At 36.7% G+C, this 20,590-nt stretch overlaps 3 protein-coding genes and 1 long non-coding RNA gene across 4 annotated transcripts; 3 read left to right on the forward strand and 1 right to left on the reverse strand.

Annotated features, from left to right (window-relative positions):
• The first annotated feature begins 7,912 nt into the window (after positions 1 to 7,912).
• LOC9308783 (K(+) efflux antiporter 3, chloroplastic) lies at positions 7,913 to 12,722 on the forward strand. The gene is made up of 18 exons (XM_021022752.1): positions 7,913 to 8,248; positions 8,394 to 8,732; positions 8,814 to 8,915; positions 9,003 to 9,083; positions 9,310 to 9,411; positions 9,590 to 9,667; positions 9,784 to 9,852; positions 10,034 to 10,084; positions 10,306 to 10,419; positions 10,536 to 10,637; positions 10,715 to 10,849; positions 10,947 to 11,128; positions 11,239 to 11,374; positions 11,455 to 11,526; positions 11,600 to 11,695; positions 11,790 to 11,951; positions 12,054 to 12,143; positions 12,223 to 12,722. Exons 1-18 carry the CDS (start codon positions 8,198 to 8,200, stop codon positions 12,583 to 12,585), a joined length of 2,325 nt encoding a protein of 774 aa, XP_020878411.1. The 5' UTR covers positions 7,913 to 8,197; the 3' UTR covers positions 12,586 to 12,722.
• A 482-nt stretch (positions 12,723 to 13,204) lies between these two features.
• On the forward strand, positions 13,205 to 15,392 carry LOC9308784 (derlin-2.2). Its single transcript, XM_021022740.1, has 6 exons — positions 13,205 to 13,562; positions 13,744 to 13,843; positions 14,301 to 14,515; positions 14,598 to 14,681; positions 14,763 to 14,816; positions 14,906 to 15,392. Exons 1-6 carry the CDS (start codon positions 13,464 to 13,466, stop codon positions 15,086 to 15,088), a joined length of 735 nt encoding a protein of 244 aa, XP_020878399.1. The 5' UTR covers positions 13,205 to 13,463; the 3' UTR covers positions 15,089 to 15,392.
• Positions 15,393 to 15,544: 152 nt separating this feature from the next.
• LOC9308785 (cardiolipin synthase (CMP-forming), mitochondrial) lies at positions 15,545 to 17,966 on the reverse strand. The gene is made up of 8 exons (XM_002874770.2): positions 17,401 to 17,966; positions 17,256 to 17,322; positions 17,104 to 17,178; positions 16,907 to 16,958; positions 16,447 to 16,532; positions 16,228 to 16,302; positions 16,047 to 16,141; positions 15,545 to 15,929 (listed from the first exon to the last, which is right to left on the reverse strand). Exons 1-8 carry the CDS (start codon positions 17,877 to 17,879, stop codon positions 15,836 to 15,838), a joined length of 1,023 nt encoding a protein of 340 aa, XP_002874816.1. The 5' UTR covers positions 17,880 to 17,966; the 3' UTR covers positions 15,545 to 15,835.
• Positions 17,967 to 18,066: 100 nt separating this feature from the next.
• Positions 18,067 to 19,974, forward strand: LOC110227664. Its single transcript, XR_002331356.1, has 3 exons — positions 18,067 to 18,588; positions 18,737 to 18,821; positions 19,060 to 19,974. It is a non-coding gene; the product is annotated as an uncharacterized LOC110227664 (long non-coding RNA).
• Positions 19,975 to 20,590: the final 616 nt, after the last annotated feature.

Below are 20,590 nucleotides of genomic sequence, written 5' to 3' on the forward strand. Positions count from 1 at the left end.
TCAAGTACCCAAAACACTGTTACAACAACTCCACTTACTTTTCTTAGTTTGGTTTGAGAACCAAAATGACATTATTCAACACTCCCACTTGCCATTTTGTCACTCAAACCAAGCTCTTCTCGAAGTCTTTCAAAGATTGGACCTCCCAATGCCTTGGTGAAGATATCAGCGATTTGATCTTCACCCTTGCAGTACCTTAGCTGAATATCTCCATTTCTTTCTGATTCTCGAACAAAATGATACTTGATTTGAATGTGCTTTGTCCTTCTATGTTGCACTGGATTCTTACCAATGGCAATAGCAGATTGATTATCGCAGTAAATAGGCACACCTTCTTCTGTATTGATGTTTAACTCCTTTAACAAGCGCCACAACCAGATCGCTTGATTTGTGGCTGCAGACAGAGCCATGTACTCAGCTTCTGCGGTGGATTGAGCGATGGTATCTTGTTTGCTGGTCTGCCATGAGAACATTGTCGACCCAATGCAGAAACAATATCCTGATGTAGACTTTAAATCTTCGTTGCATCCACCCCAATCACTATCAGAGTACCCAATCAATCTTAAATCACTTGTAGTAGTAAATCTCAATCCTACTCCAGTAGTTCCTTTTATGTATCTAAGCACTCTTTTTGCTTCTTTCAAGTGTTTAGAGGTTGGCTCCTTGAGATACCGAGACAGATAAGATGCAGAGAACATCAAATCTGGCCGAGTAGCAGTCAAGTACAGCAAACCTCCCACTAAACTTCTGTAGAGAGTTGGATCCACATAACTTACTTCTTCTTCATGCTCTTTTCTTTTAGGAAGCAGAGGAGTAGACACAGCATTGCAGTCCTCCATGTTGAATTTCTTTAAAAGCTTCTTAGCATAACATTCTTGAGACAAGAAGATTCCCTCTTCACTTTGCTCAATCTCCATACCTAGAAAGTAGTTTAGTAAACCAAGATCAGACATTTCAAACTCTGTTTTCATTGTCGTTTTGAACTCTTCCACCATGGCCTCGTCATCACCAGTGACAATGAGATCATCAACATATATGCATACCACCAGTAGCTTTCCATTTGTTTTCTTTGTGTATAGAGCATGATCATTGTCACTTCTTTTGAAGTTTTCTCTATGAAAGAATTCATCAATTCTGCTATACCAAGCTCTTGGTGCTTGTTTTAAACCGTAGAGAGCTTTATGTAAGTAGAGAACATAATCTTCTTTTCCTTTTTCTTCAAAACCAGGAGGCTGTTCTGCATAAATTTCTTCTTCTAGATCACCATTCAAGAACGCCGATTTGACATCAAGTTGAAATAGCTTCCATTTTCTTTGAGCAGCCACAGCAAGTAATACTCTGATAGTTTCATGTCTTGAAACGGGTGCAAATGTTTCAAGATAATCAACACCATATTGTTGTGTAAATCCACGAGCGACTAGTCTAGCCTTATGCCTTACTACATTACCTTTAGCATCAGTTTTCAGCCTGTAGATTCATTTGACTCCGACAACATTCTTGCCTGGTGGTCTTTGAACTAGCTCCCACGTTTTGTTTTTCTCTATCATTAGTATTTCTTCCTCCATCGCATCTCTCCATTCAATATGCTTTGAAGCTTCCTCAAATAACGCTGGTTCTTCAGAAGCAGTAAAGCATCCTTCACATACTGCAGAGTACTCAATGTCTGCGTATGGAGCTGTAAGAAGTATGTCTTCGAGTAATTTGGTTTTTCTGTTTGGTGGACTTGACTCTTCTCTTGACGTATCCAAGCTTCGGTTAGGAGTTCTTCTCTCTCTTGATTCATCATCACTTGATCCAGATTCATCTCTACTAGGACCTTCTTCTTCACTAATTTCTACTAATGTTGACAAGTCACTTTTCTTTATCACTTCTTTGTTGTTCCAGTCCCATTTACTTTCTTCTTCAAAAATAACATCTCTGGAGATGTCAATCTTGTCTTCTCCCAGAATATAGACCCTGTAACCTTTGGTTTGGGAACTGTACCCAACAAAGATTCCCCTTTTTGACTTGTCATCCCATTTTCTTCTCTTTTCATCTGGTATGTGTACATAACATACAGAACCAAATACCTTTAGATGACTTACAGATGGTTTTGCTCCACTCCAAGCTTCAAGTGGTGTCATGCTTTCAAGCGCCCTTGTAGTGGTTCTGTTTTGAGTATATGCAGCAGTGTGCACAGCTTCAGCCCAAAAATTCAGAGGCATATATATCCTTAGCTTTGATCATGGCTCTTGCCATCTCAACCAAGCTTCTGTTTCTCCTTTCTGAGACACCATTCTGTTGTGGAGAGTAGGTTGCAGTCAATTGTCTTTCAATGCCTGTTTCTTCGAGAAACCTTGTAAATTCTCCTGAGAGATACTCAGTTCCTCTATCTGTCCTTAGCTTCTTGATTCTGCAACCAGATTGATTCTCGACAAGATGCTTGAATCTCTTGAAAGTGTTGAATACTTCAGACTTTGCTTTTAGAAAATAAACCCAGACCATTCGTGTTGCATCATCGATAAATGTGAATAAGTATTTACTCCCACTTAAGGATACGTTTTGCATAGGACCACACACATCACTGTGAATCAGTTCAAGCTTTTCTTTTGCTCTAGATTCTGATTCTTTTGGAAAAGGATCACGGCTGTGCTTGCTTAGAATGCAACTCTCACACTTTTCTTTATCTACCTTGAATTTTGGTAAGCCAACTAACATCTCTTTTGACTGCATCATCTTCATGTTTGAATACCCAGTGTGTCCAAGCCGTTTATGCCACAGTTCTGCATCACCACTCTTGGCCACCATTGCACTTTCCTTTTTAGAGGGCCACTTTATATGGAAGCTCTTATTCACCATCTGAACTTCACCAATTTTTCTCCCGAGTCTGTCATGTATGATGCAGCTTCTCTTTTTGAACTTGACTTGATATCCGTTGTTGATCATCTGAGGGACACTTAGTAGATTCTTACCAAGATTTGGTACAAGAAAAACATCTTTTATAATTTTGACTCCTTTCTTGGTCATAACTTCAATATCTCCTTTTCCTTTTGACATCATGACGGCACCGTTTCCAACACGTATGGGAACATTGATGCTAGTGTTGATGCAGACAAACTTCTTCTCATTTGGCGTCATGTGGTTTGTACATCCACTGTCTATGAGCCATACATCCTCTTCTTTTTCTTCTTTATCTTCTTGTCTAACACTGAACATGTGATTTTCTTCATCATCATGTTTATGTAAGACTCTTCCTTTGGAACTTATCTTCTCTGTTCCTCTTTTTTCTCTTGCAGGATCTTCTTGATCCGCCATTCTCTTCTCTTTTGCAGGACCCTCTTGATCTGCCATTCTCTTCTTGACTGTTGAAGCTCCAGGACTGAAACGGAGCTCTGATACCATGTTGTTTTACTTGGCTTTATCACTTAGAAAGAGTTTCTTCATAACTCTGTTCTGTTCTAGAATTTGTGTTTGCTTTGAAAGATATTTGAGAGCATCGGAGAAAGACACTTAGAGTAAACTCATTTCATTACCACACACATTTTCACAACAATACAAGCTCATACTTATAGAAAAACGACAACAGCTACTCTAGTAACAACTACACAACAACTCTTACTTGACTTTAAGACATAAGTTTAGTTTACAAGCAACTTCAAGTACCCAAAACACTGTTACAACAACTCCACTTACTTTTCTTAGTTTGGTTTGAGAACCAAAATGACATTATTCAACACTCTTGGACTAGAACTCAATCACCTGCTGCTCCATCCTTGATTCGTCAGCTCGCAGCTCAAGCCACGGTGTTTCACATTTGGAAGCAGCGAAACAATGTTCTTCATAACAACCACAAGGTGCCGCCTAATATCACTTTCATCAAGCTGATCGATAAAGAGATCCGTAACTCAATCTCGGCGAGAAGACAAAGAAAGCATTTTGGAAACTTAATGTAACTTTGGATTAGATGATTCCATGGATGTATTTTCATATCTTTGTTGCCTTGTTTTTTTATTTTTTTTTGGCAAGGTCTCAAAAGTCATAGGTTCTATGTTCCTAAACTTTTCATTTCTAATGATATTTACAGTTATACATATCATAAAAAAAATATAGTTATTGTCTAAGTCTGCTAATCATTTGCCATTTGGATACACATGACTAAACAAACGTACACCGAACTATTTTTTGTTTATTTCTCTTTTGAAGAGAAAATTTTCTCAATTACATTTGGATTTGTTATAACATGTTTTTTTTTCAACATGTTTTTAATCACTTTACTAATTTCTGACTTCTTGAATTCTTGCTTTTGTGACACTTGATATTAGACTAAGGAACTCGGGAAGGAGCCTAATATGCTTAACTTCATAGAAGAAATTCATTTAAATAAGAAGACGCGTACAATTAGCGATTTGAAGACAAAACAGATTTTTGATGGAGTTAAAAGGAAGTTAGAGCTGACAAATTCGAAACGCCAAGATGAAGGAGATGACTCGGTTCAGTCACGCTTACACGGAAGAGGAGATTATTAACACTGTCATGTTGGAAGTAAGTTAAATTATTTTATAGTGTCCACTTTGTTTATGGTGTTCTTGTGTTCTTATAGTAATTATGCTTTGCTTGTTATTTTCAGCGCAAGTTCCTATAGTAAAAGGAAAGCGCTATAGGTTCGGTAGATTGTTTGATGAAGGATCGACTTTCACAGCTCCACGGCACACCGCGAAGTTACTTGAAAAGATTCAAACACTCATGGATCGTGACGTTAAGAAGGATCGCCAACTCGCATATCTTATGAAATGCAACAAGCTCCTCCTCCAACAATTTTCACAAATTCAACCACCGCGTTTTCCGACAGTCCTGAATGAGACAACGAACGCGACGAACACGAGCGTAGATGACGATGACGACGAGACTCAAGAGTAGATGATTAGGATTTAATCATTTGTATTAGAATAGATTGTACAATGAATTTTAATTGTATGGAGTTTAGTTTTAAATTTAATTTTAAGTTTCTTTTGAATTTTAAATTTAATTTCTTCATAAAAACAAAGATTAGAACAAATAAATAAAAATAATTTTACTAAAATTGTCTCTAAAACTTCGAAGGATAATGGAAGGAATTTAGTAGGAGGTATATCGTAGGAAACTGGTAAGATAATATTGGTAGGTAACTAGTGAGAAATATTTCGTAGGAAAGTTGTAAGATTAATTAACTTTCCTACGAAAATTTGGTAGGTAATTAATGAGAAATATTTCGTAAGAAAGTTGTAGGACTGATTAAATTTCCTACGAAAATTTGGAAGGAAAATGGTAAAAAATGTCCTACCAATTTCCCACGAAATTTCCTACGCGTTTTCCTATGAACCTGTTTCGTAGGAAATTCCCAACGAATTTTCTACCAAAATCTGTTTCTTACGGGCGATTCCCTTCAAATATTTTTCATAAAAAATTAGAAGGAAATGTTTATTTTCTACCAATTTCCTACGATCTTGGCCGTAGGAAAACGTTACATTTCTTGTATTAATTATTCTAATCTTATTGGAACACATGTGAGTTTACCCGCATGATTTTAATTTTACAAGAAACTAAAGGCTTGATTGGTTCTCCCGCTAGCACCCTCCTAGCGGTTGCTAGCGGTCGGTTGCGGTTGTTAGCGGTTGGTACCAATCACAGAAACCACTCTATACCGCTTCAAACCGTTCGAAATCGTTGAATTTCAAAAACTCCTTCCCGCAAGCGTTTGCGGTTGCGGGCGGTAGCGGTTGGGTTTTAAAAAAAAAAAATCAAACATTTACTTATATTTATTATAAAATATATTAATCCTATATATATCTTTCATCTTTGTATCACATTCTCATCGGAAACCCTAATCAATATTCTAAAACCTTATTTTCTCAATGTCTTCCACCCAAACTGATGAAAATCAAGAATCAAACGTAAGTATCATATATCCTTTTATTCATTCATCACCTCATGTGTAACTATTTGAATATTTTTCATGACATTTTTTTCTTTTCATTATGTATTGCTTTGCTTTTTGATTGAATATATGTTTCGATTTGTTTTCTCGAATAGAAAATCACTTGCTTTTTGATTGAATTCAACGTTATTTACAGTTTGTCTCATTACTTGATGCAATGTTTGGTGTTAAACAGCATAAAATACTATCTTATTACAAAATTTCTTTATTTTTGAATAATTATTTAGTACTTTATTTATGGTTTTAATTATTAAGTATGTTCTCTAATATTATCATAACAATACATAGGTCTTTTTATTTCTTTTTTTTTTTAATATATATTTTTTTTGGTCATTTTTTTATTTAACTGCTACCGCACCCGCTGGTTTACCAGTCATAAAATTCTCGCAAACGCATCCATTTTCAAACGCTAAACCAGTCGTTCAAAACGCTTGGTAACGCTTGAAACCGTAACCGCCCGCTTCCGCAAACTCCCGCAACCGCAACCGCAACCACTGCGTTTAAACCAGACAGACCTTAATTTCATGTTATAAAATATCTTTGATTAATGCGTTACTACTTAAAAAAATATCTTTTCTTATAATAATTTAATAACTGCAGTTAATTTATTCTGAAATTAATTTATCTGTCCAATTAATTTCTATTTTGTTGAATTATTTCTCCGATTAAAATATTTTTTTTGAAAAATTTGGGTTTTTGTTCTCTAAGGACTTGATTGGTTCTCCCGCTAGCACCCTCCTAGCGATTGCTAGCGGTTGATACCAATCATAGAAACCGCTCCATACTGTTTTAAACCGCTCGAAATCGCTGAATTTCAAAATCTCCTTTCCGTAAGCGTTTGCGGTTGCGGACGGTAGCGGTTGGATTTAAAAAAAAAAATCAAACGTTTACTTATAATTATTATAAAATATATTAATTCTATATATATATATATATATCTTTCATCTTTGTATCACGTTCTCATCAGAAACCCTAATCAATATTCTAAAATCTTATTTTCTCAATAATGTCTTCCACCCAAACTGATAAAAATCAAGAACCAAACGTAAGTATCATATATCCTTTTATTCATTCATCACCTCATGTGTAACTATTTGAATATTTTTCATGACATCATTTTTTTCTTTTCATTATGTATTGCTTTGCTTTTTGATTGAATATATGTTTCGATTTGTTTTCTCGAATAGAAAATCACTTGCTTTTTGATTGAATTCAACGTTATTTACAGTTTGTCCCATTACTTGATGCAATTTTTGGTGTTAACCCAGCATAAAGTACTATTTTATTACAAAATTTCTTTATTATTGAATAATTATTTAGTACTTTATTTATGGTTTTAGTTATTAAGCATGTTCAATTTTTCTAATATTATCATGATAATATATTGGTGTTTTTATTTCTTTTTTTTGTAATATTTTTTATTTTTTGGTCATTTTTTTATTTAACTGCTACCGCACCGCTGGTTTACCAGTAAAAAAAATCCCGCAAACGCATTCATTTTCAAACGGTAAACCAGTCGTTCAAAACGTTTGGTAACGCTTGAAACCGCAACCGCCCGCTTCCGCAAATTTTCGCAACCGCAACTGCAACCACTGCGTTTAAACCGGTCAAACCCTAAATAATAATAATATAAAAGCTGGTGAACTGCACGGTGAGGCCCAACAGACGTAAAGTTCAGCCCATGAAAGAAAAAAAAAACAAAACTTATTTATATATTAACAAATGACACGTGCATAATCATTTACTGAACCGAACATAACTTATTTACTCGTAGGAGTATATATTAACAAATGACACGTGCATAATCATTTACTGAACCGAACAATAACCGGTTATCGGTTTAAATGTTAACAACAGAAGAACCGATGATTGTCGTCTTCTACAATCAGAATCTGTCTGTGTGGCTTGTAACGCTTCAATATCAGTGAAAGTCTTCAGATATATCCACAAGAATCAAGATTAATAAAAAAAGAATCTTTTATCTCTCTAGACTTGAAAATTTCCCTCCTTTCTCACTCCCTATACCTGTATGTATATAGAATCGTATATATCTGGAGAAATACACGAGGTGTTCTCGTCTCTAACGACGTGGTCATTTGTCTTCCTTAGCTTTAGTCATAATTTCTTCTTTCGGATTCTTGGTTCTGTAATATTATCCAAAAGTAAAGTTTGAGTCTTTAGGGTTTATGGGTGACAACAAAAGTAAATGCCTTTAGGCTTTAGTTTTGTGGATTTCATCTCAAAATGGCAATTAGTACTATGTTAGGGTCCATCTCTTGTTGCCCCTCTCCCAAGGTATTTCCTTCTTCTTTCGCTTACTTGGATATCTATTGACTGAAAAATCACTTCTTTATGTGAAAACCATTGTTGAAGAATTCAAGATTATATATTTTAAGTTTATGTGCAAATCCCAAAATTTGGTGATTGTTTCTGATTGCAGGGGTATGAGATAGTTAGACAACACAATGGTCGATTGAAGCATTGTGTTTTCACGGTGAAATCGAGTGTGCCTGTGTATTCGGAAGGCGTAAACGATGGGATTAAGTTGCATTCTTTTGGGAATTTAGTTAAAACAAGAAGGTTTTTTCTGGATACTTCAAGAAGGTTCTATTTCCAAGGTAGATGGTCTGAATTCTCAGGGAGGAGAGTGCAGACTTATGCAGGAGTAGATGTAGCAAGTGCTGTTGATGTAATCAACGATCTTGGATTCGATACTTTGACCTTCTTGATGGTCACTGTTATTATTGTCCCTGCATTCAGAGTCCTCAAAGCTAGTCCGGTATAACAAACTGCTACATGGGGTTGCTTGTCGAAAATAAATTCTTGGCGTATAACTTTTGTGTTTTTGATGGTATTCCAGATACTTGGTTTCTTCTTTGCTGGTGTTGTACTCAACCAATTTGGTTTGATCAGAAATCTCACAGATGTTAAAGTTCTTTCGGAATGGGGGATTCTTTTCCTGGTGAGTATTTGATTCATTTTGTTGACACAAAGCTTTATGCGTTGAAGAAAGGGTAATGACTAGGCTTGTGCTGATTATCTTTGACAGCTCTTTGAGATGGGTCTAGAGCTTTCACTTGCTCGTCTGAAAGCTCTTGCAAAATTTGCTTTTGGCATGGGACTAACTCAGGTTTGGTCCTAAAAGAAGTTTCTTGGTTTACCTTAAACCGCTTACATTCCTTCCTATATTTTCACTTCTGTCAGATAAGCATCACAAGAGTCAATGATCTCTACGACCCGATTTCGTTATGAAACTTTATAGACCATATCATTGTCTGCAAAGATGTCATACATCGATTGTTTAACGTTACCTTACGTTGTACTGTTTTACATTGTCCGTTTTCCTTATTTCAAAGGTTTTGTTATGCACGGCTGCATTCACTGCTTTTGAACTCCCGCCAAATGGAGCCATAGGAACAAAAATTCTTGAATTCCTCTTTCATTCAAGGTCTGACTTGGTAAGATATTTCACTTGGGGTGTTCTTATGATTATCTTGCCGTTCCATGTATTTAAAATTTAGCAGACGCCTCTTTTCCCAATGTGATCATGGTCTTGTAACTGTCAATCTCTGATGCTTTTTGTTAGGCTTTTAGAGCTGTATCCTAATATGATCTATACTTTCTGTAAAATTCTAGGTCAACATTAGAAGCATTGATGAGGCCGTTGTCATTGGCGCTGCTCTTTCATTGTCATCCTCAGCTTTTGTTCTACAGGTATTAGCACAGTTGCACTAACTTTAAATCATATTTCTAGAATGGTAATGAGAAGAGGCAAACTCAATCAACAATTTAGTAAGGCTTAGTTTTATTGACAATTTCGAAATGTATAGCTTCTTGCAGAGAAAGGTGAGCTCCCTACAAGATTTGGCTCAGCAACCTTGGGAATTCTTCTTCTACAGGTTCTGCTTATCCTGTATAATTCCTATTTTCTATTCCATCCAAAAATCCATATGTTACGAAAGTATAGATTTGGGAAAAGAATCTCGATATTTTGGAAACTCACCCAAGATATGCAAAAATCTTGTGCAAACTCCGGAAGTAGACAAACTTTTTCGCTTACGTTCCTCGCATTGCTTGCAGGATATAGCTGTTGTGCCGTTACTAGTCATTCTTCCAGTGTTGGAAAGCCAGGTAACTTGGCTATCACCTTCTTGAGCTTTTGTGGACAGTTTTTTATAAAAAGATAAAAGCTGCATTAAACTTTACTAGTATAAAAAACTTGGTGGGGATAGCATATGGCCAATTAATTGATACTAGTCTAATCTGTCCACAAAAGATTTAATTGATACTAGTGCAACGATTCAATTAAATCTTAGCACTTACTTATATGTGAATCTCTGTATATTTGCAAGAATCTTGGTGGGGAAAGCATATGGCCAATGCTTGCAAAAGAAAGTGCAAAGGCTCTTGGTGGGTTGGGTATCCTCTCTCTTGGAGGAAAGTTCTTTCTCCGTAGAATTTTTGAGGTAACTTATTTCGTGTCCTTATAGTTTTACAAAACCCTTTCCTTTTTTAGTGAGTGAAAACAGGACACGGTTTTATTTGGTGCAGAGCTTAACACTAAGCCCCAAATAATATTCAGGTTGTTGCAGAAACCAGAAGCTCAGAAGCTTTTGTGGCCCTTTGCCTTCTCACAGTTGCTGGGACTTCACTCGTGACCCAATGGCTTGGTTTCAGCGATACGGTTTGAATTAATTCCCTTCAAATAAAAATTCCATCTAATATCCTCACCCTAATGTCCTAACTCAATCTACTCTGAAGCTTGGAGCTTTTCTTGCTGGAGCACTTCTAGCGGAAACAAATTTCCGGACACAAATCGAAGCTGACATTAGGCCATTTAGAGGTTTACTTCTTGGTTTGTTCTTTGTAACCACAGGAACATCCATTGACATGGAGGTAAAGTGTTCTATTGCATTGCATAAGAACTCAGTTGTTCCGCTTAAAAATATGATACATTTCATGTTCATGCTCATGTGGTTAAAATATTTTGCAGGTTCTGTTTCGTGAATGGCCTAATGTCCTCTCACTCTTGGGTGGTCTGATTGTGATCAAAACACTGATTATAACCGCAATCGGTCCCCGAGTTGGCCTCACAATACAAGAAAGCGTAAGAGTTGGTTTTCTTCTGTCCCAGGGAGGGGAATTTGCATTTGTTGTGTTCTCTCTAGCCAACAGGTTTTTCTAACTGCCAATATTTTTGCTCAAACATCTCCCAAAAGATTTCGATAGTTTCGACATTTTCCTTACTAATTAGGTGGTCATCATTGTTACAATCATTTGTGCAGGCTAGGAGTGCTTCCAAATGAGCTGAACAAGCTGCTCATTATCGTAGTTGTTTTGTCTATGGCATTAACACCTTATCTTAACCAACTTGGAAGAAAAGCCGCCGATTTTCTTGATGAGAGACTTGATCCCGGAGATGTAACTTTTAAATTTCTAGCTCTGCACTTATATGAAAAATAAGATTTGCATTCATCACGAACCTGTTGACAATTCTGCAGAAAATAGACGAAAATGTGAACTTCGACGTTAGTGAATCAATTGTCATCATTGGATTTGGACAAATGGGTCAGGTAAAAGTCATCATTTGCTTTCCTGGGAAAGTTGTGCTAAGTGGTTTCTTATCGAGTCGATATGGCTTTGCAGGTTCTGGCCAATTTTTTGTCAACGCCGTTGGTCTCAGATAGTGATCTTGTGGGATGGCCTTATATTGGCTTTGATTTGAATCCTGCTGTAGTGAAGGTCTGAAACAGATAACAGATTTTGTTTGTTCCTGATCTGATCAAATTGCTGACATTCTAAACTGGTTTTTTTACTTTATGTTGGTTTGTGGTAGGAGTCAAGAAAACTCGGTTTCCCGATATTGTATGGAGACGGATCTCGACCATCGGTTTTGCAATCTGCAGGTGTTTCATCTCCTAAAGCTATCATGATAATGTATAAAGGCAAGAAGAGAACTACAGAGGCTGTTCAAAGACTCCGCCTTGCCTTCCCGGGGGTAATTTTTCACTCTTCCTTCTTTCTTTATCAATTCAAACGTCTGATCTGGTTGGTAAAATATTGGAATCGCGGAAATTGACTGCTTTTATCTTATCACCAGAGTCCAATTTATGCAAGAGCTCAAGATTTACCGCATCTACTTGAACTCAAGAAAGCAGGAGCCACAGATGCAATTCTCGAAAATGCAGAGGTAAACTTCAAAAACAGTTCTCTTTCTTGATCACACTGAGATTTCTTTCTGAACGAGTTTGTTTGTTTCGGGTTTACAGACAAGTTTACAGCTCGGTTCGAAGCTGTTGACAGGATTCGGAGTAATGTCTGACGACGTAAGCTTTCTGAGTAAAGTTTTCAGAGATTCAATGGAGATACAAGCTCAAGAAGAAATCACTGCTAGTGAAACCAATGCTGGTTTGAAGCCAATGCAAATGAAAGCTTCTGATATAAACGTAGAGTCTGGTGCACAACAAGTCCAGCTCATGAAGCCAATGCAAATGAAAGCTTCTGATTCAAACTCAGATTCTGCAGCAGAAATTCTTCAAGAAACAGATAGTTTGAGTCAGTCTCAGATTGATGATTCTTCTGTGAATATAGATAATGGATTTGTTGGTAAAGCTGATAAAGCTCAAGAGTAAAAATGCTCAAATATTCTAACATTTTTTTTCTGAAATGTGCAGCCAATCTTCCAAACTAAAAAAGATTTCAATTTTTTTTTTTGTATGTATATTTTTTTCAAGATCACTGTTACTAAAAAGCCAAGTTTTAGCTCAAATTCAGTGTTGGTCTTTGCATATGAAATTGTTTCAATGAATTCCAATAGATTTGAGTATCTTACTAGAAAAACAAAAGTTCAATTTATAGTACAAAAGTTTATAATCCTCAAATGAAATGTTATAAAAAAAGTAGATTTTGAAGATGATAAAACATAAATTTTGACTTTAAATACTTGATCAAATAAGTACTGGGTTAGGATTTAGTTCTGATTTCAAAAAAAAAAAAAAAAAAAAAGAAAAATAATTAGTTTTAAATATGTAAATTAAAAACTAAACAAAATTTAAAGAAATTTGGTTCTATTGATTGAACAAAATTCGGTTTGGTGAAAAGTTTGTAGGAACGTGATACCATTTTCAAGTATAAGGCTGACGTCATTAGCCTCTTCCGATTGGGTAGTGTACTCCACGCGCTTGTTGATTAAACAAATATACAGACAAACGAAGTATAAGGCTGACGTCATTAGCCTCTTACTCTTGTCAAAATTAAACAAATATCGCAAAACTATTTATTTACACATTTAAATTTGTGTATATACAGACAAACGAAGAAGACGAATCTCTCAGTTTCGATTCGTTTCAAAGTTGTGCGTAGTTGAAATTTGAAATCTGAAACACTCATTGCAAACACCATTGAAGAAGAAGAAGCTTTCATAGATTCCGTTGGGTTCTAGGGTTTCGTGACGATTGTGTTTTTGATTGATCGGATCGATTGCGATTAAGGAGGTGGAAGAGAAGAAGATATGGCTCAGGCTGTAGAAGAATGGTATAAACAGATGCCGATTATCACTCGCTCATATCTCACGGCGGCTGTTATCACCACCGTCGGATGTTCCCTCGATGTATGTGCTTTTAGGGGTTCTCTCTTTTTTTTTTGGTGAAATTTGAAATTCTCTGGATTTCTAAAGCTTTTGATTTTGTTTCTGTTTGGAAATGTTTCTTTTGTTCAAATTGATTTGATTATCTCTTTTTTTAAGCTGACATGAATTAGGGTTTTCATATTCTGATTGTTTTGTTTTGCAGATTATATCTCCCTATAACCTCTATTTGAATCCGACCCTTGTGGTGAAGCAATACCAATATTGGCGTCTCGTTACAAATTTTTTGTATTTCCGGAAGATGGGTAATTTCCCTTAGACTCTAAGAAACTGGATACAACATTTGTCTTATGAGACAAGTTCGTCTTTTTTGGCTTCAGAACTGATTTAGAATGCTTATGAGTTATGAATTATATGGTTCATATGTAGTTCTTGCTAGATGTACTAGTAAATTGCCTTATAGTCATGATTCATCGATGTAGACAAACTCACATAACTGCTGAGTAGTAATTCTTTGGTTTTTGAAAGTTCTCTTTTTCACTTGTAGAAAACTTGAGATGTGTAAAAGCTAAAGGGTTGAGTTGAATCTTTCCGCATCTCCTGCTTGACTGTTTTTTTTTTCTTGTCACATCATTAGCTTTAGACAGACAATGTTTAGCTGCTACTTGTTAATAGCGTTTTGATTGATTGATTGTGTATTTTAATTGCCTAGTTTGCTTTTGCTTATAATCAAATATGTCTTTGTCTTTTGGGGTTTTGCAGATTTGGACTTCATGTTCCATATGTTCTTTCTCGCACGATACTGCAAACTCCTTGAAGAAAACTCATTCAGGGGAAAGACTGCTGATTTCCTATACATGCTCCTATTTGGAGCTTCTGTTCTAACCGGTATTGTTCTACTCGGTGGAATGATACCGTACTTGTCTGCATCATTTGCTAAAATCATCTTCCTCAGCAACTCATTAACTTTCATGATGGTTGGTAACTTCTATCACACCTTGTTTCCCACAAATCTAAGTCATCTCTAAATATCAGCTAATAGTCTCTTATGTTCCACAGGTATATGTATGGAGCAAACAAAATCCTTATATTCACATGAGTTTCCTTGGTCTGTTCACCTTCACAGCAGCTTACCTACCATGGGTGAGTTTAACTTTCTTGCTCCTCTCCTTTCCCTAAACTTACACCGGAATGAAACATCTTTTACAAATTCTGGCCCTGCAGGTGCTTCTTGGCTTCTCTATCCTTGTTGGTGCCAGTGCTTGGGTGGATCTTTTGGTATATACTCAATTATCCCAAAATTTCTTCTCCAATCTCTTTTGACCTTTTGTCCCCCAAATAAACTGAGTCTATCCAAAACATTTCAGGGTATGATAGCAGGTCACGCGTACTACTTTCTGGCTGAGGTCTATCCACGAATGACTAATCGTCATCCTTTAAAGACTCCATCGTTCCTCAAAGCCCTATTTGCAGATGAACCAGTTGTGGTTGCACGGCCAGAAAATGTGAGGTTTGCTGCTGCGCCTTTTGATGAAATCCACCAAGACTGAGTCTGATCTTACACATTTAGGTTTGGAACTCCAGAATCAGTTTGGCTTGTTGATCATATATATATGGTAAAAAGGCAGATGATACACAAAGTCTATTAACTCTGACACGCTAGTTGTGAAACCCACACACCCTAGTTTCTAGTAGTTGGGTGTGTTTTGGTTCCTTCCCTTTTCTCCCATCTCTTTATCTTGTTGTGTATACAAATATGCTTTGCTCTTAGTGGTTATGGATATGGACACTCAAATTGTACACAGCCTCCAGCAATGTCACAATGTTTCAGGTCAAGGTTATTTGTTTTAGCAAGAGAAGAAAGTTCTAAATTCACTACCCGACTCAAAATATCAGAACAAATGTTTCTCGTCTGGTCTGTTTTCATATCTCCTCTGTCCCAAGTTCAAGTCCGAAACTTTGCTTAATCGTTCTTTCAAGAATCAGAGATCAAAGATGTGAGTTCTGCAAAGTGCCAGAAGTCGCTTCATTTTCCTAAGAAATTTAATTTTATAGATCACCCATCTTCAGAATAATTTTTACCAGATGGGAAGAAAAGAAAAATAAGAGAAGCCTATTTTTTTGTACAAGAAAAAGCCAAGACATCCTTTTTTCAAATGTTAACCAGTTCTTCCTTTCCCTATATTTAAGTTTGCAGTGAAAACAGTGTGAGCTGCGTATTCCGGAAAACAACAACACATGTTTAAGCTTCTTTCGGTATGGGGCTGTCGTGTGAAGTTATTAATAAATGTCTGAAACTATGATCTCTTAATCATAGAGATAGGTCTCTTCTTCCAGTATTGTACCCCATAAGCTGCAGTTGAAGCCATAGTCGTCGAAGCAACTAACCAGCTGGATACAAAACAAAATGAGACCAATAACAACATTTCAGAGAACACACTTCATATGTTTATAACTTGAAGGCAGTTAGTTAATACAGACTGTCTTAGTTTTAAAAAGACCTATTACCTTAGATAAGTGATCCATGTCTGGGTATCTGGATTCCCAAATTCGGGTTGAAGTATTGCACCAGCGACTAGAGCCAACTGGAAAACTGTATTCACCTGTCGATAAACATGTTCCATTAACTAATTAGTTACGCATACCAAAGATGCCAACATGAGAACAAGCTGTTACCAAGAGATCATACCTTGCTTATAAACAATGGTTCTACTTTCTGAGGGCTTGAACCATCTAGGTTAAAGAAGTCACTCCAATTTTTCCACTGAAAGAAACAAGAGCAATATGATTCCCATCAATAATTTCAGTTCGTGTTCTTGTTAAAGCATATGATCAAGCGGAAAAAAAATGTAGGGAAACAAGAGAAATTAGTTGAGTGGTCTATCTAGCTCAAAGTTGCAAAATTCACCTTCCAGTCCAAGTTTAGTGCCCTTAGGTAGACCGCACCACCAACGAGTGCAACATCCCGTAACAACACAATTCCAACCAGTCCAGCTTTAGAGCACAAATGTCACATGCATCCACCAAAATTGAGTTTAGTACCAACGATTTAAAAAAAGTTGAAAAGGTAGTATTGCAATCTAAGGACTATATTAACTAACACACACAGCCAAGTTTAGCAACTAGTTAGTTAACTTAGTATGGTTTCCTCTTGATACATACATGCAATCTTTTAAAGAGGTTTTTGTTCAAGGAGATCAAATGACTGAAATAAAGGTACGACAACTCTGATGCATTCCTCAGGTGATCACTCAATTCGAGTACTTATAAGAGAAATTTCCGCACTTCAACTTTGTCAACTCTAGATATGTCAAAATTTCTGCTAACTTATTATCTACTAGGAGCAGAAGAGGAAGAAGAATACTCACGATGTAAGAGATCCTTCTGCACCATTGCTACTGCGACACATCCGATAAGAACCTGAAATTAAACACGAGTATAATCAAGAAAACTGAGGTGAAATGAAACCTTACACATGTTTGCAGCTTAAAACTAACTTGAAATTCAGAGAACATCCACAATGAGCCACCAAAAGAAAACACATAATAGATGTTAAAGACTTTACCTTGTCTGCAAGAGGATCAAGGTAAGAGCCAACCACAGAATTAATCTTCATCCTCCGCGCCACGTAACCATCTAACTACAAAATCAAGGATCTACTAAAACAATGTTCTTCTTCCCAATACTATAAAAAAGAATCACAAAGAAGATGAGTACCCAATCACTAGCTCCAGAAACAGCCAAGCCTACGAAAGCAGAAGTATACATCTCATTCGAAATCATCCTACAATAATAGAAGAACAATCAAGTTTCAAATTCTTCATCCTCCAATATATTCCTGGAAATTGATACTTGCACTTACCACCAAAGCGCAGGACCAGACACTAATCTTGCCATTGATATCAAATTAGGGACATTAACAAAACTCTTAAGTATTCCACCATCTTCTTCCTTCGAATCGTTGCGATCCACCGTTGGTACCACAGACTGTAACCCTAAATGTCTAGGAAACCTAGTTCTACTTCTAATTCGATCCAATCTAAGATTCAGAGCTTCGACCTTCTTCAAAATAGCGCCATTTCCGCGCCAATGCAAAGGTGTCGCAGACTGGAGAAGTTTCCAAGGAGGAGAAGAGAGGAAGAGAGGTCCATGAAGAGGAACGAACCATTTCGAAAGCGGAGATAAGCGGTGTGAGAAATGTGGGAACAACGGCGAAAACTGCGGAGGGATAAGAGAAACGGTTCCGCCGGAAGGCGATGCGGCGGTGGCGGCGGTGAAGAATGGTCTAGTTTTCCGGTGATTGATTTCAATTAGCTTTCTCAGAGATCTGTAAATCGCCATTGATCAACAAAGCTTCGTCTTCCTCATTTATTTAATTTTAATTTTGATTAATTGGAATTCGAATTTTGATTAGTTCCTTTAACACTGGCAAGGAGGAAGATGAATCACAGAGGCGACTAGGTTTTCGCTGCTTGAGAGTCTTGACTTGTGCCACGTGTACGCTTCCTGAAACACGTGGAAGCTTTATACTATTACCAAACCGGGTCATTAACCGGAATAATAAATCGGAATTAAAAAGTACCATTCAATTTTTATAGGATAAGAAATTGGTTTTCTAGATTATTGGTTTAGAATCCGGAAAAAATGGTCATTTAAATCAGTTGTTTATTTTCGTTGATTTAAAGCATAAACTATGTATCTGATTAGAATTTAGGAAATTTTGGTAATAGTAGTCTTATTTGAGTTTTGGTTTTTTTAAATGACATTAAAAAAACTTCTCGTGCGCAACGCCATTTACGTCACATGGAAAGACGTATTTGCCCTTGAACGAGGACAATAATCCGTTGAAGGAAGCTGTGGACATTAACACAGAACATGTCAGCCAATTGTCCATCCAAAATAATGAACAAACTGTAGACAATTCTGGTTGTGAGGTAACAGTGGACAAAATAAATACATCTGTACCAGAAAAGTCCACCGAACCTAATGAAGGTGTGATGTCAATAATTTAACTTGCGATGAAGGAAAAGAAGGAGCTGCTGCTGAAGAGGTAGTATTTGAAATTAAATTTTGGATTATTTGTTTTAAATGCTATAAACTGATTCTATAGTTAATGTCAGAAAGCATAACTTGATTTAAGGTGATTTTTGATTGAATTAAATTTGCTTAGATCTTCCACTTTGTTTTCGTGAATCCAGTCAAGCTGGAGATTTGATTTGACGATTTTGCCGACAACTTGATTGAGATGGAAGTTCAGTTGCAAGGAAGAAATAATTTGTGTGGGTAGTTATCTATTTCTTTGAAATGGTGGTTTGATGCTTATATTATCTTGAAATCTTCAAATGTGTTTGTCTTTCTACTTGGATTGATTTGATCAAATTAGGTGATGGATCCATCAATTTTTACCCTTGTTTAGTAGCTTACCAATGTTTTTATAATTCGCTATATTTGTATTATTTTCGTAAGGTTTTCTGACTCACTGATCTTTAAAATTTCATATTTCTTATGACACATGCATAAGAGGATCAAGAAGTTAACAACTTCAACACAGCCAAAAATCTTCAAATCTCGAGCAGCAAAAGTTTCTCAAATTCACGCAATGAATATGACAATGAAACTAGAGAAACCAAATCCTCAACAGAATCCGTCGCTTTATTAGAAGCTGAAGAAGGTCATGACTGGGAGCTCGAGTACATAACCAAGTTCATAGTCTCTGGCCAACTGATGATAAAAGAATTCTCCTTGGGAATGGCTACTGATATTACCTCTGAGCTTTTTCGATGAAATTGAAGGTAAGAGAGATGCCCAGAGTAAGATTGAGAGAAAAACACTGGTCGAATTTGTGCTTATCAAATGCGAGCAAATGTTCATGGGAAGCTATAGAGGATTGTTGGGGAGAGAAGTCATTTTTCTTGAAAGAAGAGAGATTTTGACAGAAAAAGTGAAGAAAGAGGTTCAGGGATCGAAGAAACCATGGTCCCAAGAGTTCGCTCATTACACACTTGCATCGAATTGGAATTAGATTTGAGAAAAACTTTTCAATCCCCAAAAATTTTATGTATAAGAAAAACACACATTTCAATTTTCTAGCTGAGATTGAACCTTAGGCTCGCCGAAGAAGAAGAAAACGATCAACGTTGTGACGGTGGATTGGAATTCATTGTTGTGGAGGTTCTCGGTTCTTTTTTTATCAATCTCTCGCTATCTCTCTTTCTTAATGAAGAGAAGAAGGATGTTCCAGTGGATTCAGAGGTTTGACTTTACTAAACCAAACCGATATAGGCCATTCAAATCCAACAGAAACCTTGGGCCATTCGAAACCCATCACTTCTCAGTCATTAACGTCTGCAACAAGCATAAAAGCGACACACAAAGTGTGTGTTCTAAGCAGTAAATGGTTTTGGTAATCAGAAATTTAAACAAATTATATAATTAACCTCTTCATATGTATGTATTGTTGTAGACCGCATGGTCGGATGGACTCCATAACCGTGGGCCTAATCCATATTCTAGAAGGCCCATGTCCATGTTCTAGAGGATTCTCCTTATGACGGTCTATGTTATACTTAGTGGGCTTTTGGGCTTTAGGGTTTACTAGCCCAATGGGGATTTGTCTCCCCTTGTCATGTATAAATATGTATTGAAACCTCATTCATTAATCAATAAGAACAACAAGTTCTATAACACGTTATCAGCACGAGTTGCTCTTAACAAAAACCCTAAAACCCTAAACCTAAACTCGCCGAACTCGTCCACCGCTTGAAGCTACCAAACCAACGACTACTCGCTTTGCTCCTTGATCAGCGATCTCCTCCTAGCACCACACGTTCGTGATAAGCTTGATAACCGAGGTCTTTAGCTCCCGGTTCTAATCCATACAACCCCCAAAAGGTGAAAGGTAAAAACCAAAACCCTAAAAGCTAAAGAACCGATCTTGAATTTGAATCTAACAAACGGTGGAAACCTAAAACGAATCTGTAGTGTATAAACGATTGCTTTTGCTTGTGAAAAACCGATCATGAATTTGAACCTAACAAACGGTGGAAATCTAA

Source organism: Arabidopsis lyrata (genome assembly GCF_000004255.2).
Source record: "Arabidopsis lyrata subsp. lyrata unplaced genomic scaffold ARALYscaffold_6, whole genome shotgun sequence".
NCBI lineage: Eukaryota > Viridiplantae > Streptophyta > Magnoliopsida > Brassicales > Brassicaceae > Arabidopsis > Arabidopsis lyrata.

What these genes read in the sequence shown, in the direction of transcription:
- LOC9308784 (XM_021022740.1), top strand. Translation starts at nt 13,464, where the DNA reads ATGGCTCAGGCTGTAGAAGAATGGTATAAACAGATGCCGATTATCACT. An exon ending in CCGTCGGATGTTCCCTCGAT is followed by an intron (nt 13,563 to 13,743) that starts GTATGTGCTTTT and finishes TTTGTTTTGCAG; the next exon opens with ATTATATCTCCCTATAACCT. An exon ending in GTGCTTGGGTGGATCTTTTG is followed by an intron (nt 14,817 to 14,905) that starts GTATATACTCAA and finishes AAAACATTTCAG; the next exon opens with GGTATGATAGCAGGTCACGC.
- LOC9308785 (XM_002874770.2), bottom strand. Translation starts at nt 17,879, where the DNA reads ATGGCGATTTACAGATCTCTGAGAAAGCTAATTGAAATCAATCACCGG. An exon ending in CACTAAACTTGGACTGGAAG is followed by an intron (nt 16,303 to 16,446) that starts GTGAATTTTGCA and finishes TGTTTCTTTCAG; the next exon opens with TGGAAAAATTGGAGTGACTT. An exon ending in AACCATTGTTTATAAGCAAG is followed by an intron (nt 16,142 to 16,227) that starts GTATGATCTCTT and finishes GTTTATCGACAG; the next exon opens with GTGAATACAGTTTTCCAGTT.
- LOC9308783 (XM_021022752.1), top strand. Translation starts at nt 8,198, where the DNA reads ATGGCAATTAGTACTATGTTAGGGTCCATCTCTTGTTGCCCCTCTCCC. An exon ending in AATGGGGGATTCTTTTCCTG is followed by an intron (nt 8,916 to 9,002) that starts GTGAGTATTTGA and finishes TATCTTTGACAG; the next exon opens with CTCTTTGAGATGGGTCTAGA. An exon ending in GGCTTGGTTTCAGCGATACG is followed by an intron (nt 10,638 to 10,714) that starts GTTTGAATTAAT and finishes TCTACTCTGAAG; the next exon opens with CTTGGAGCTTTTCTTGCTGG.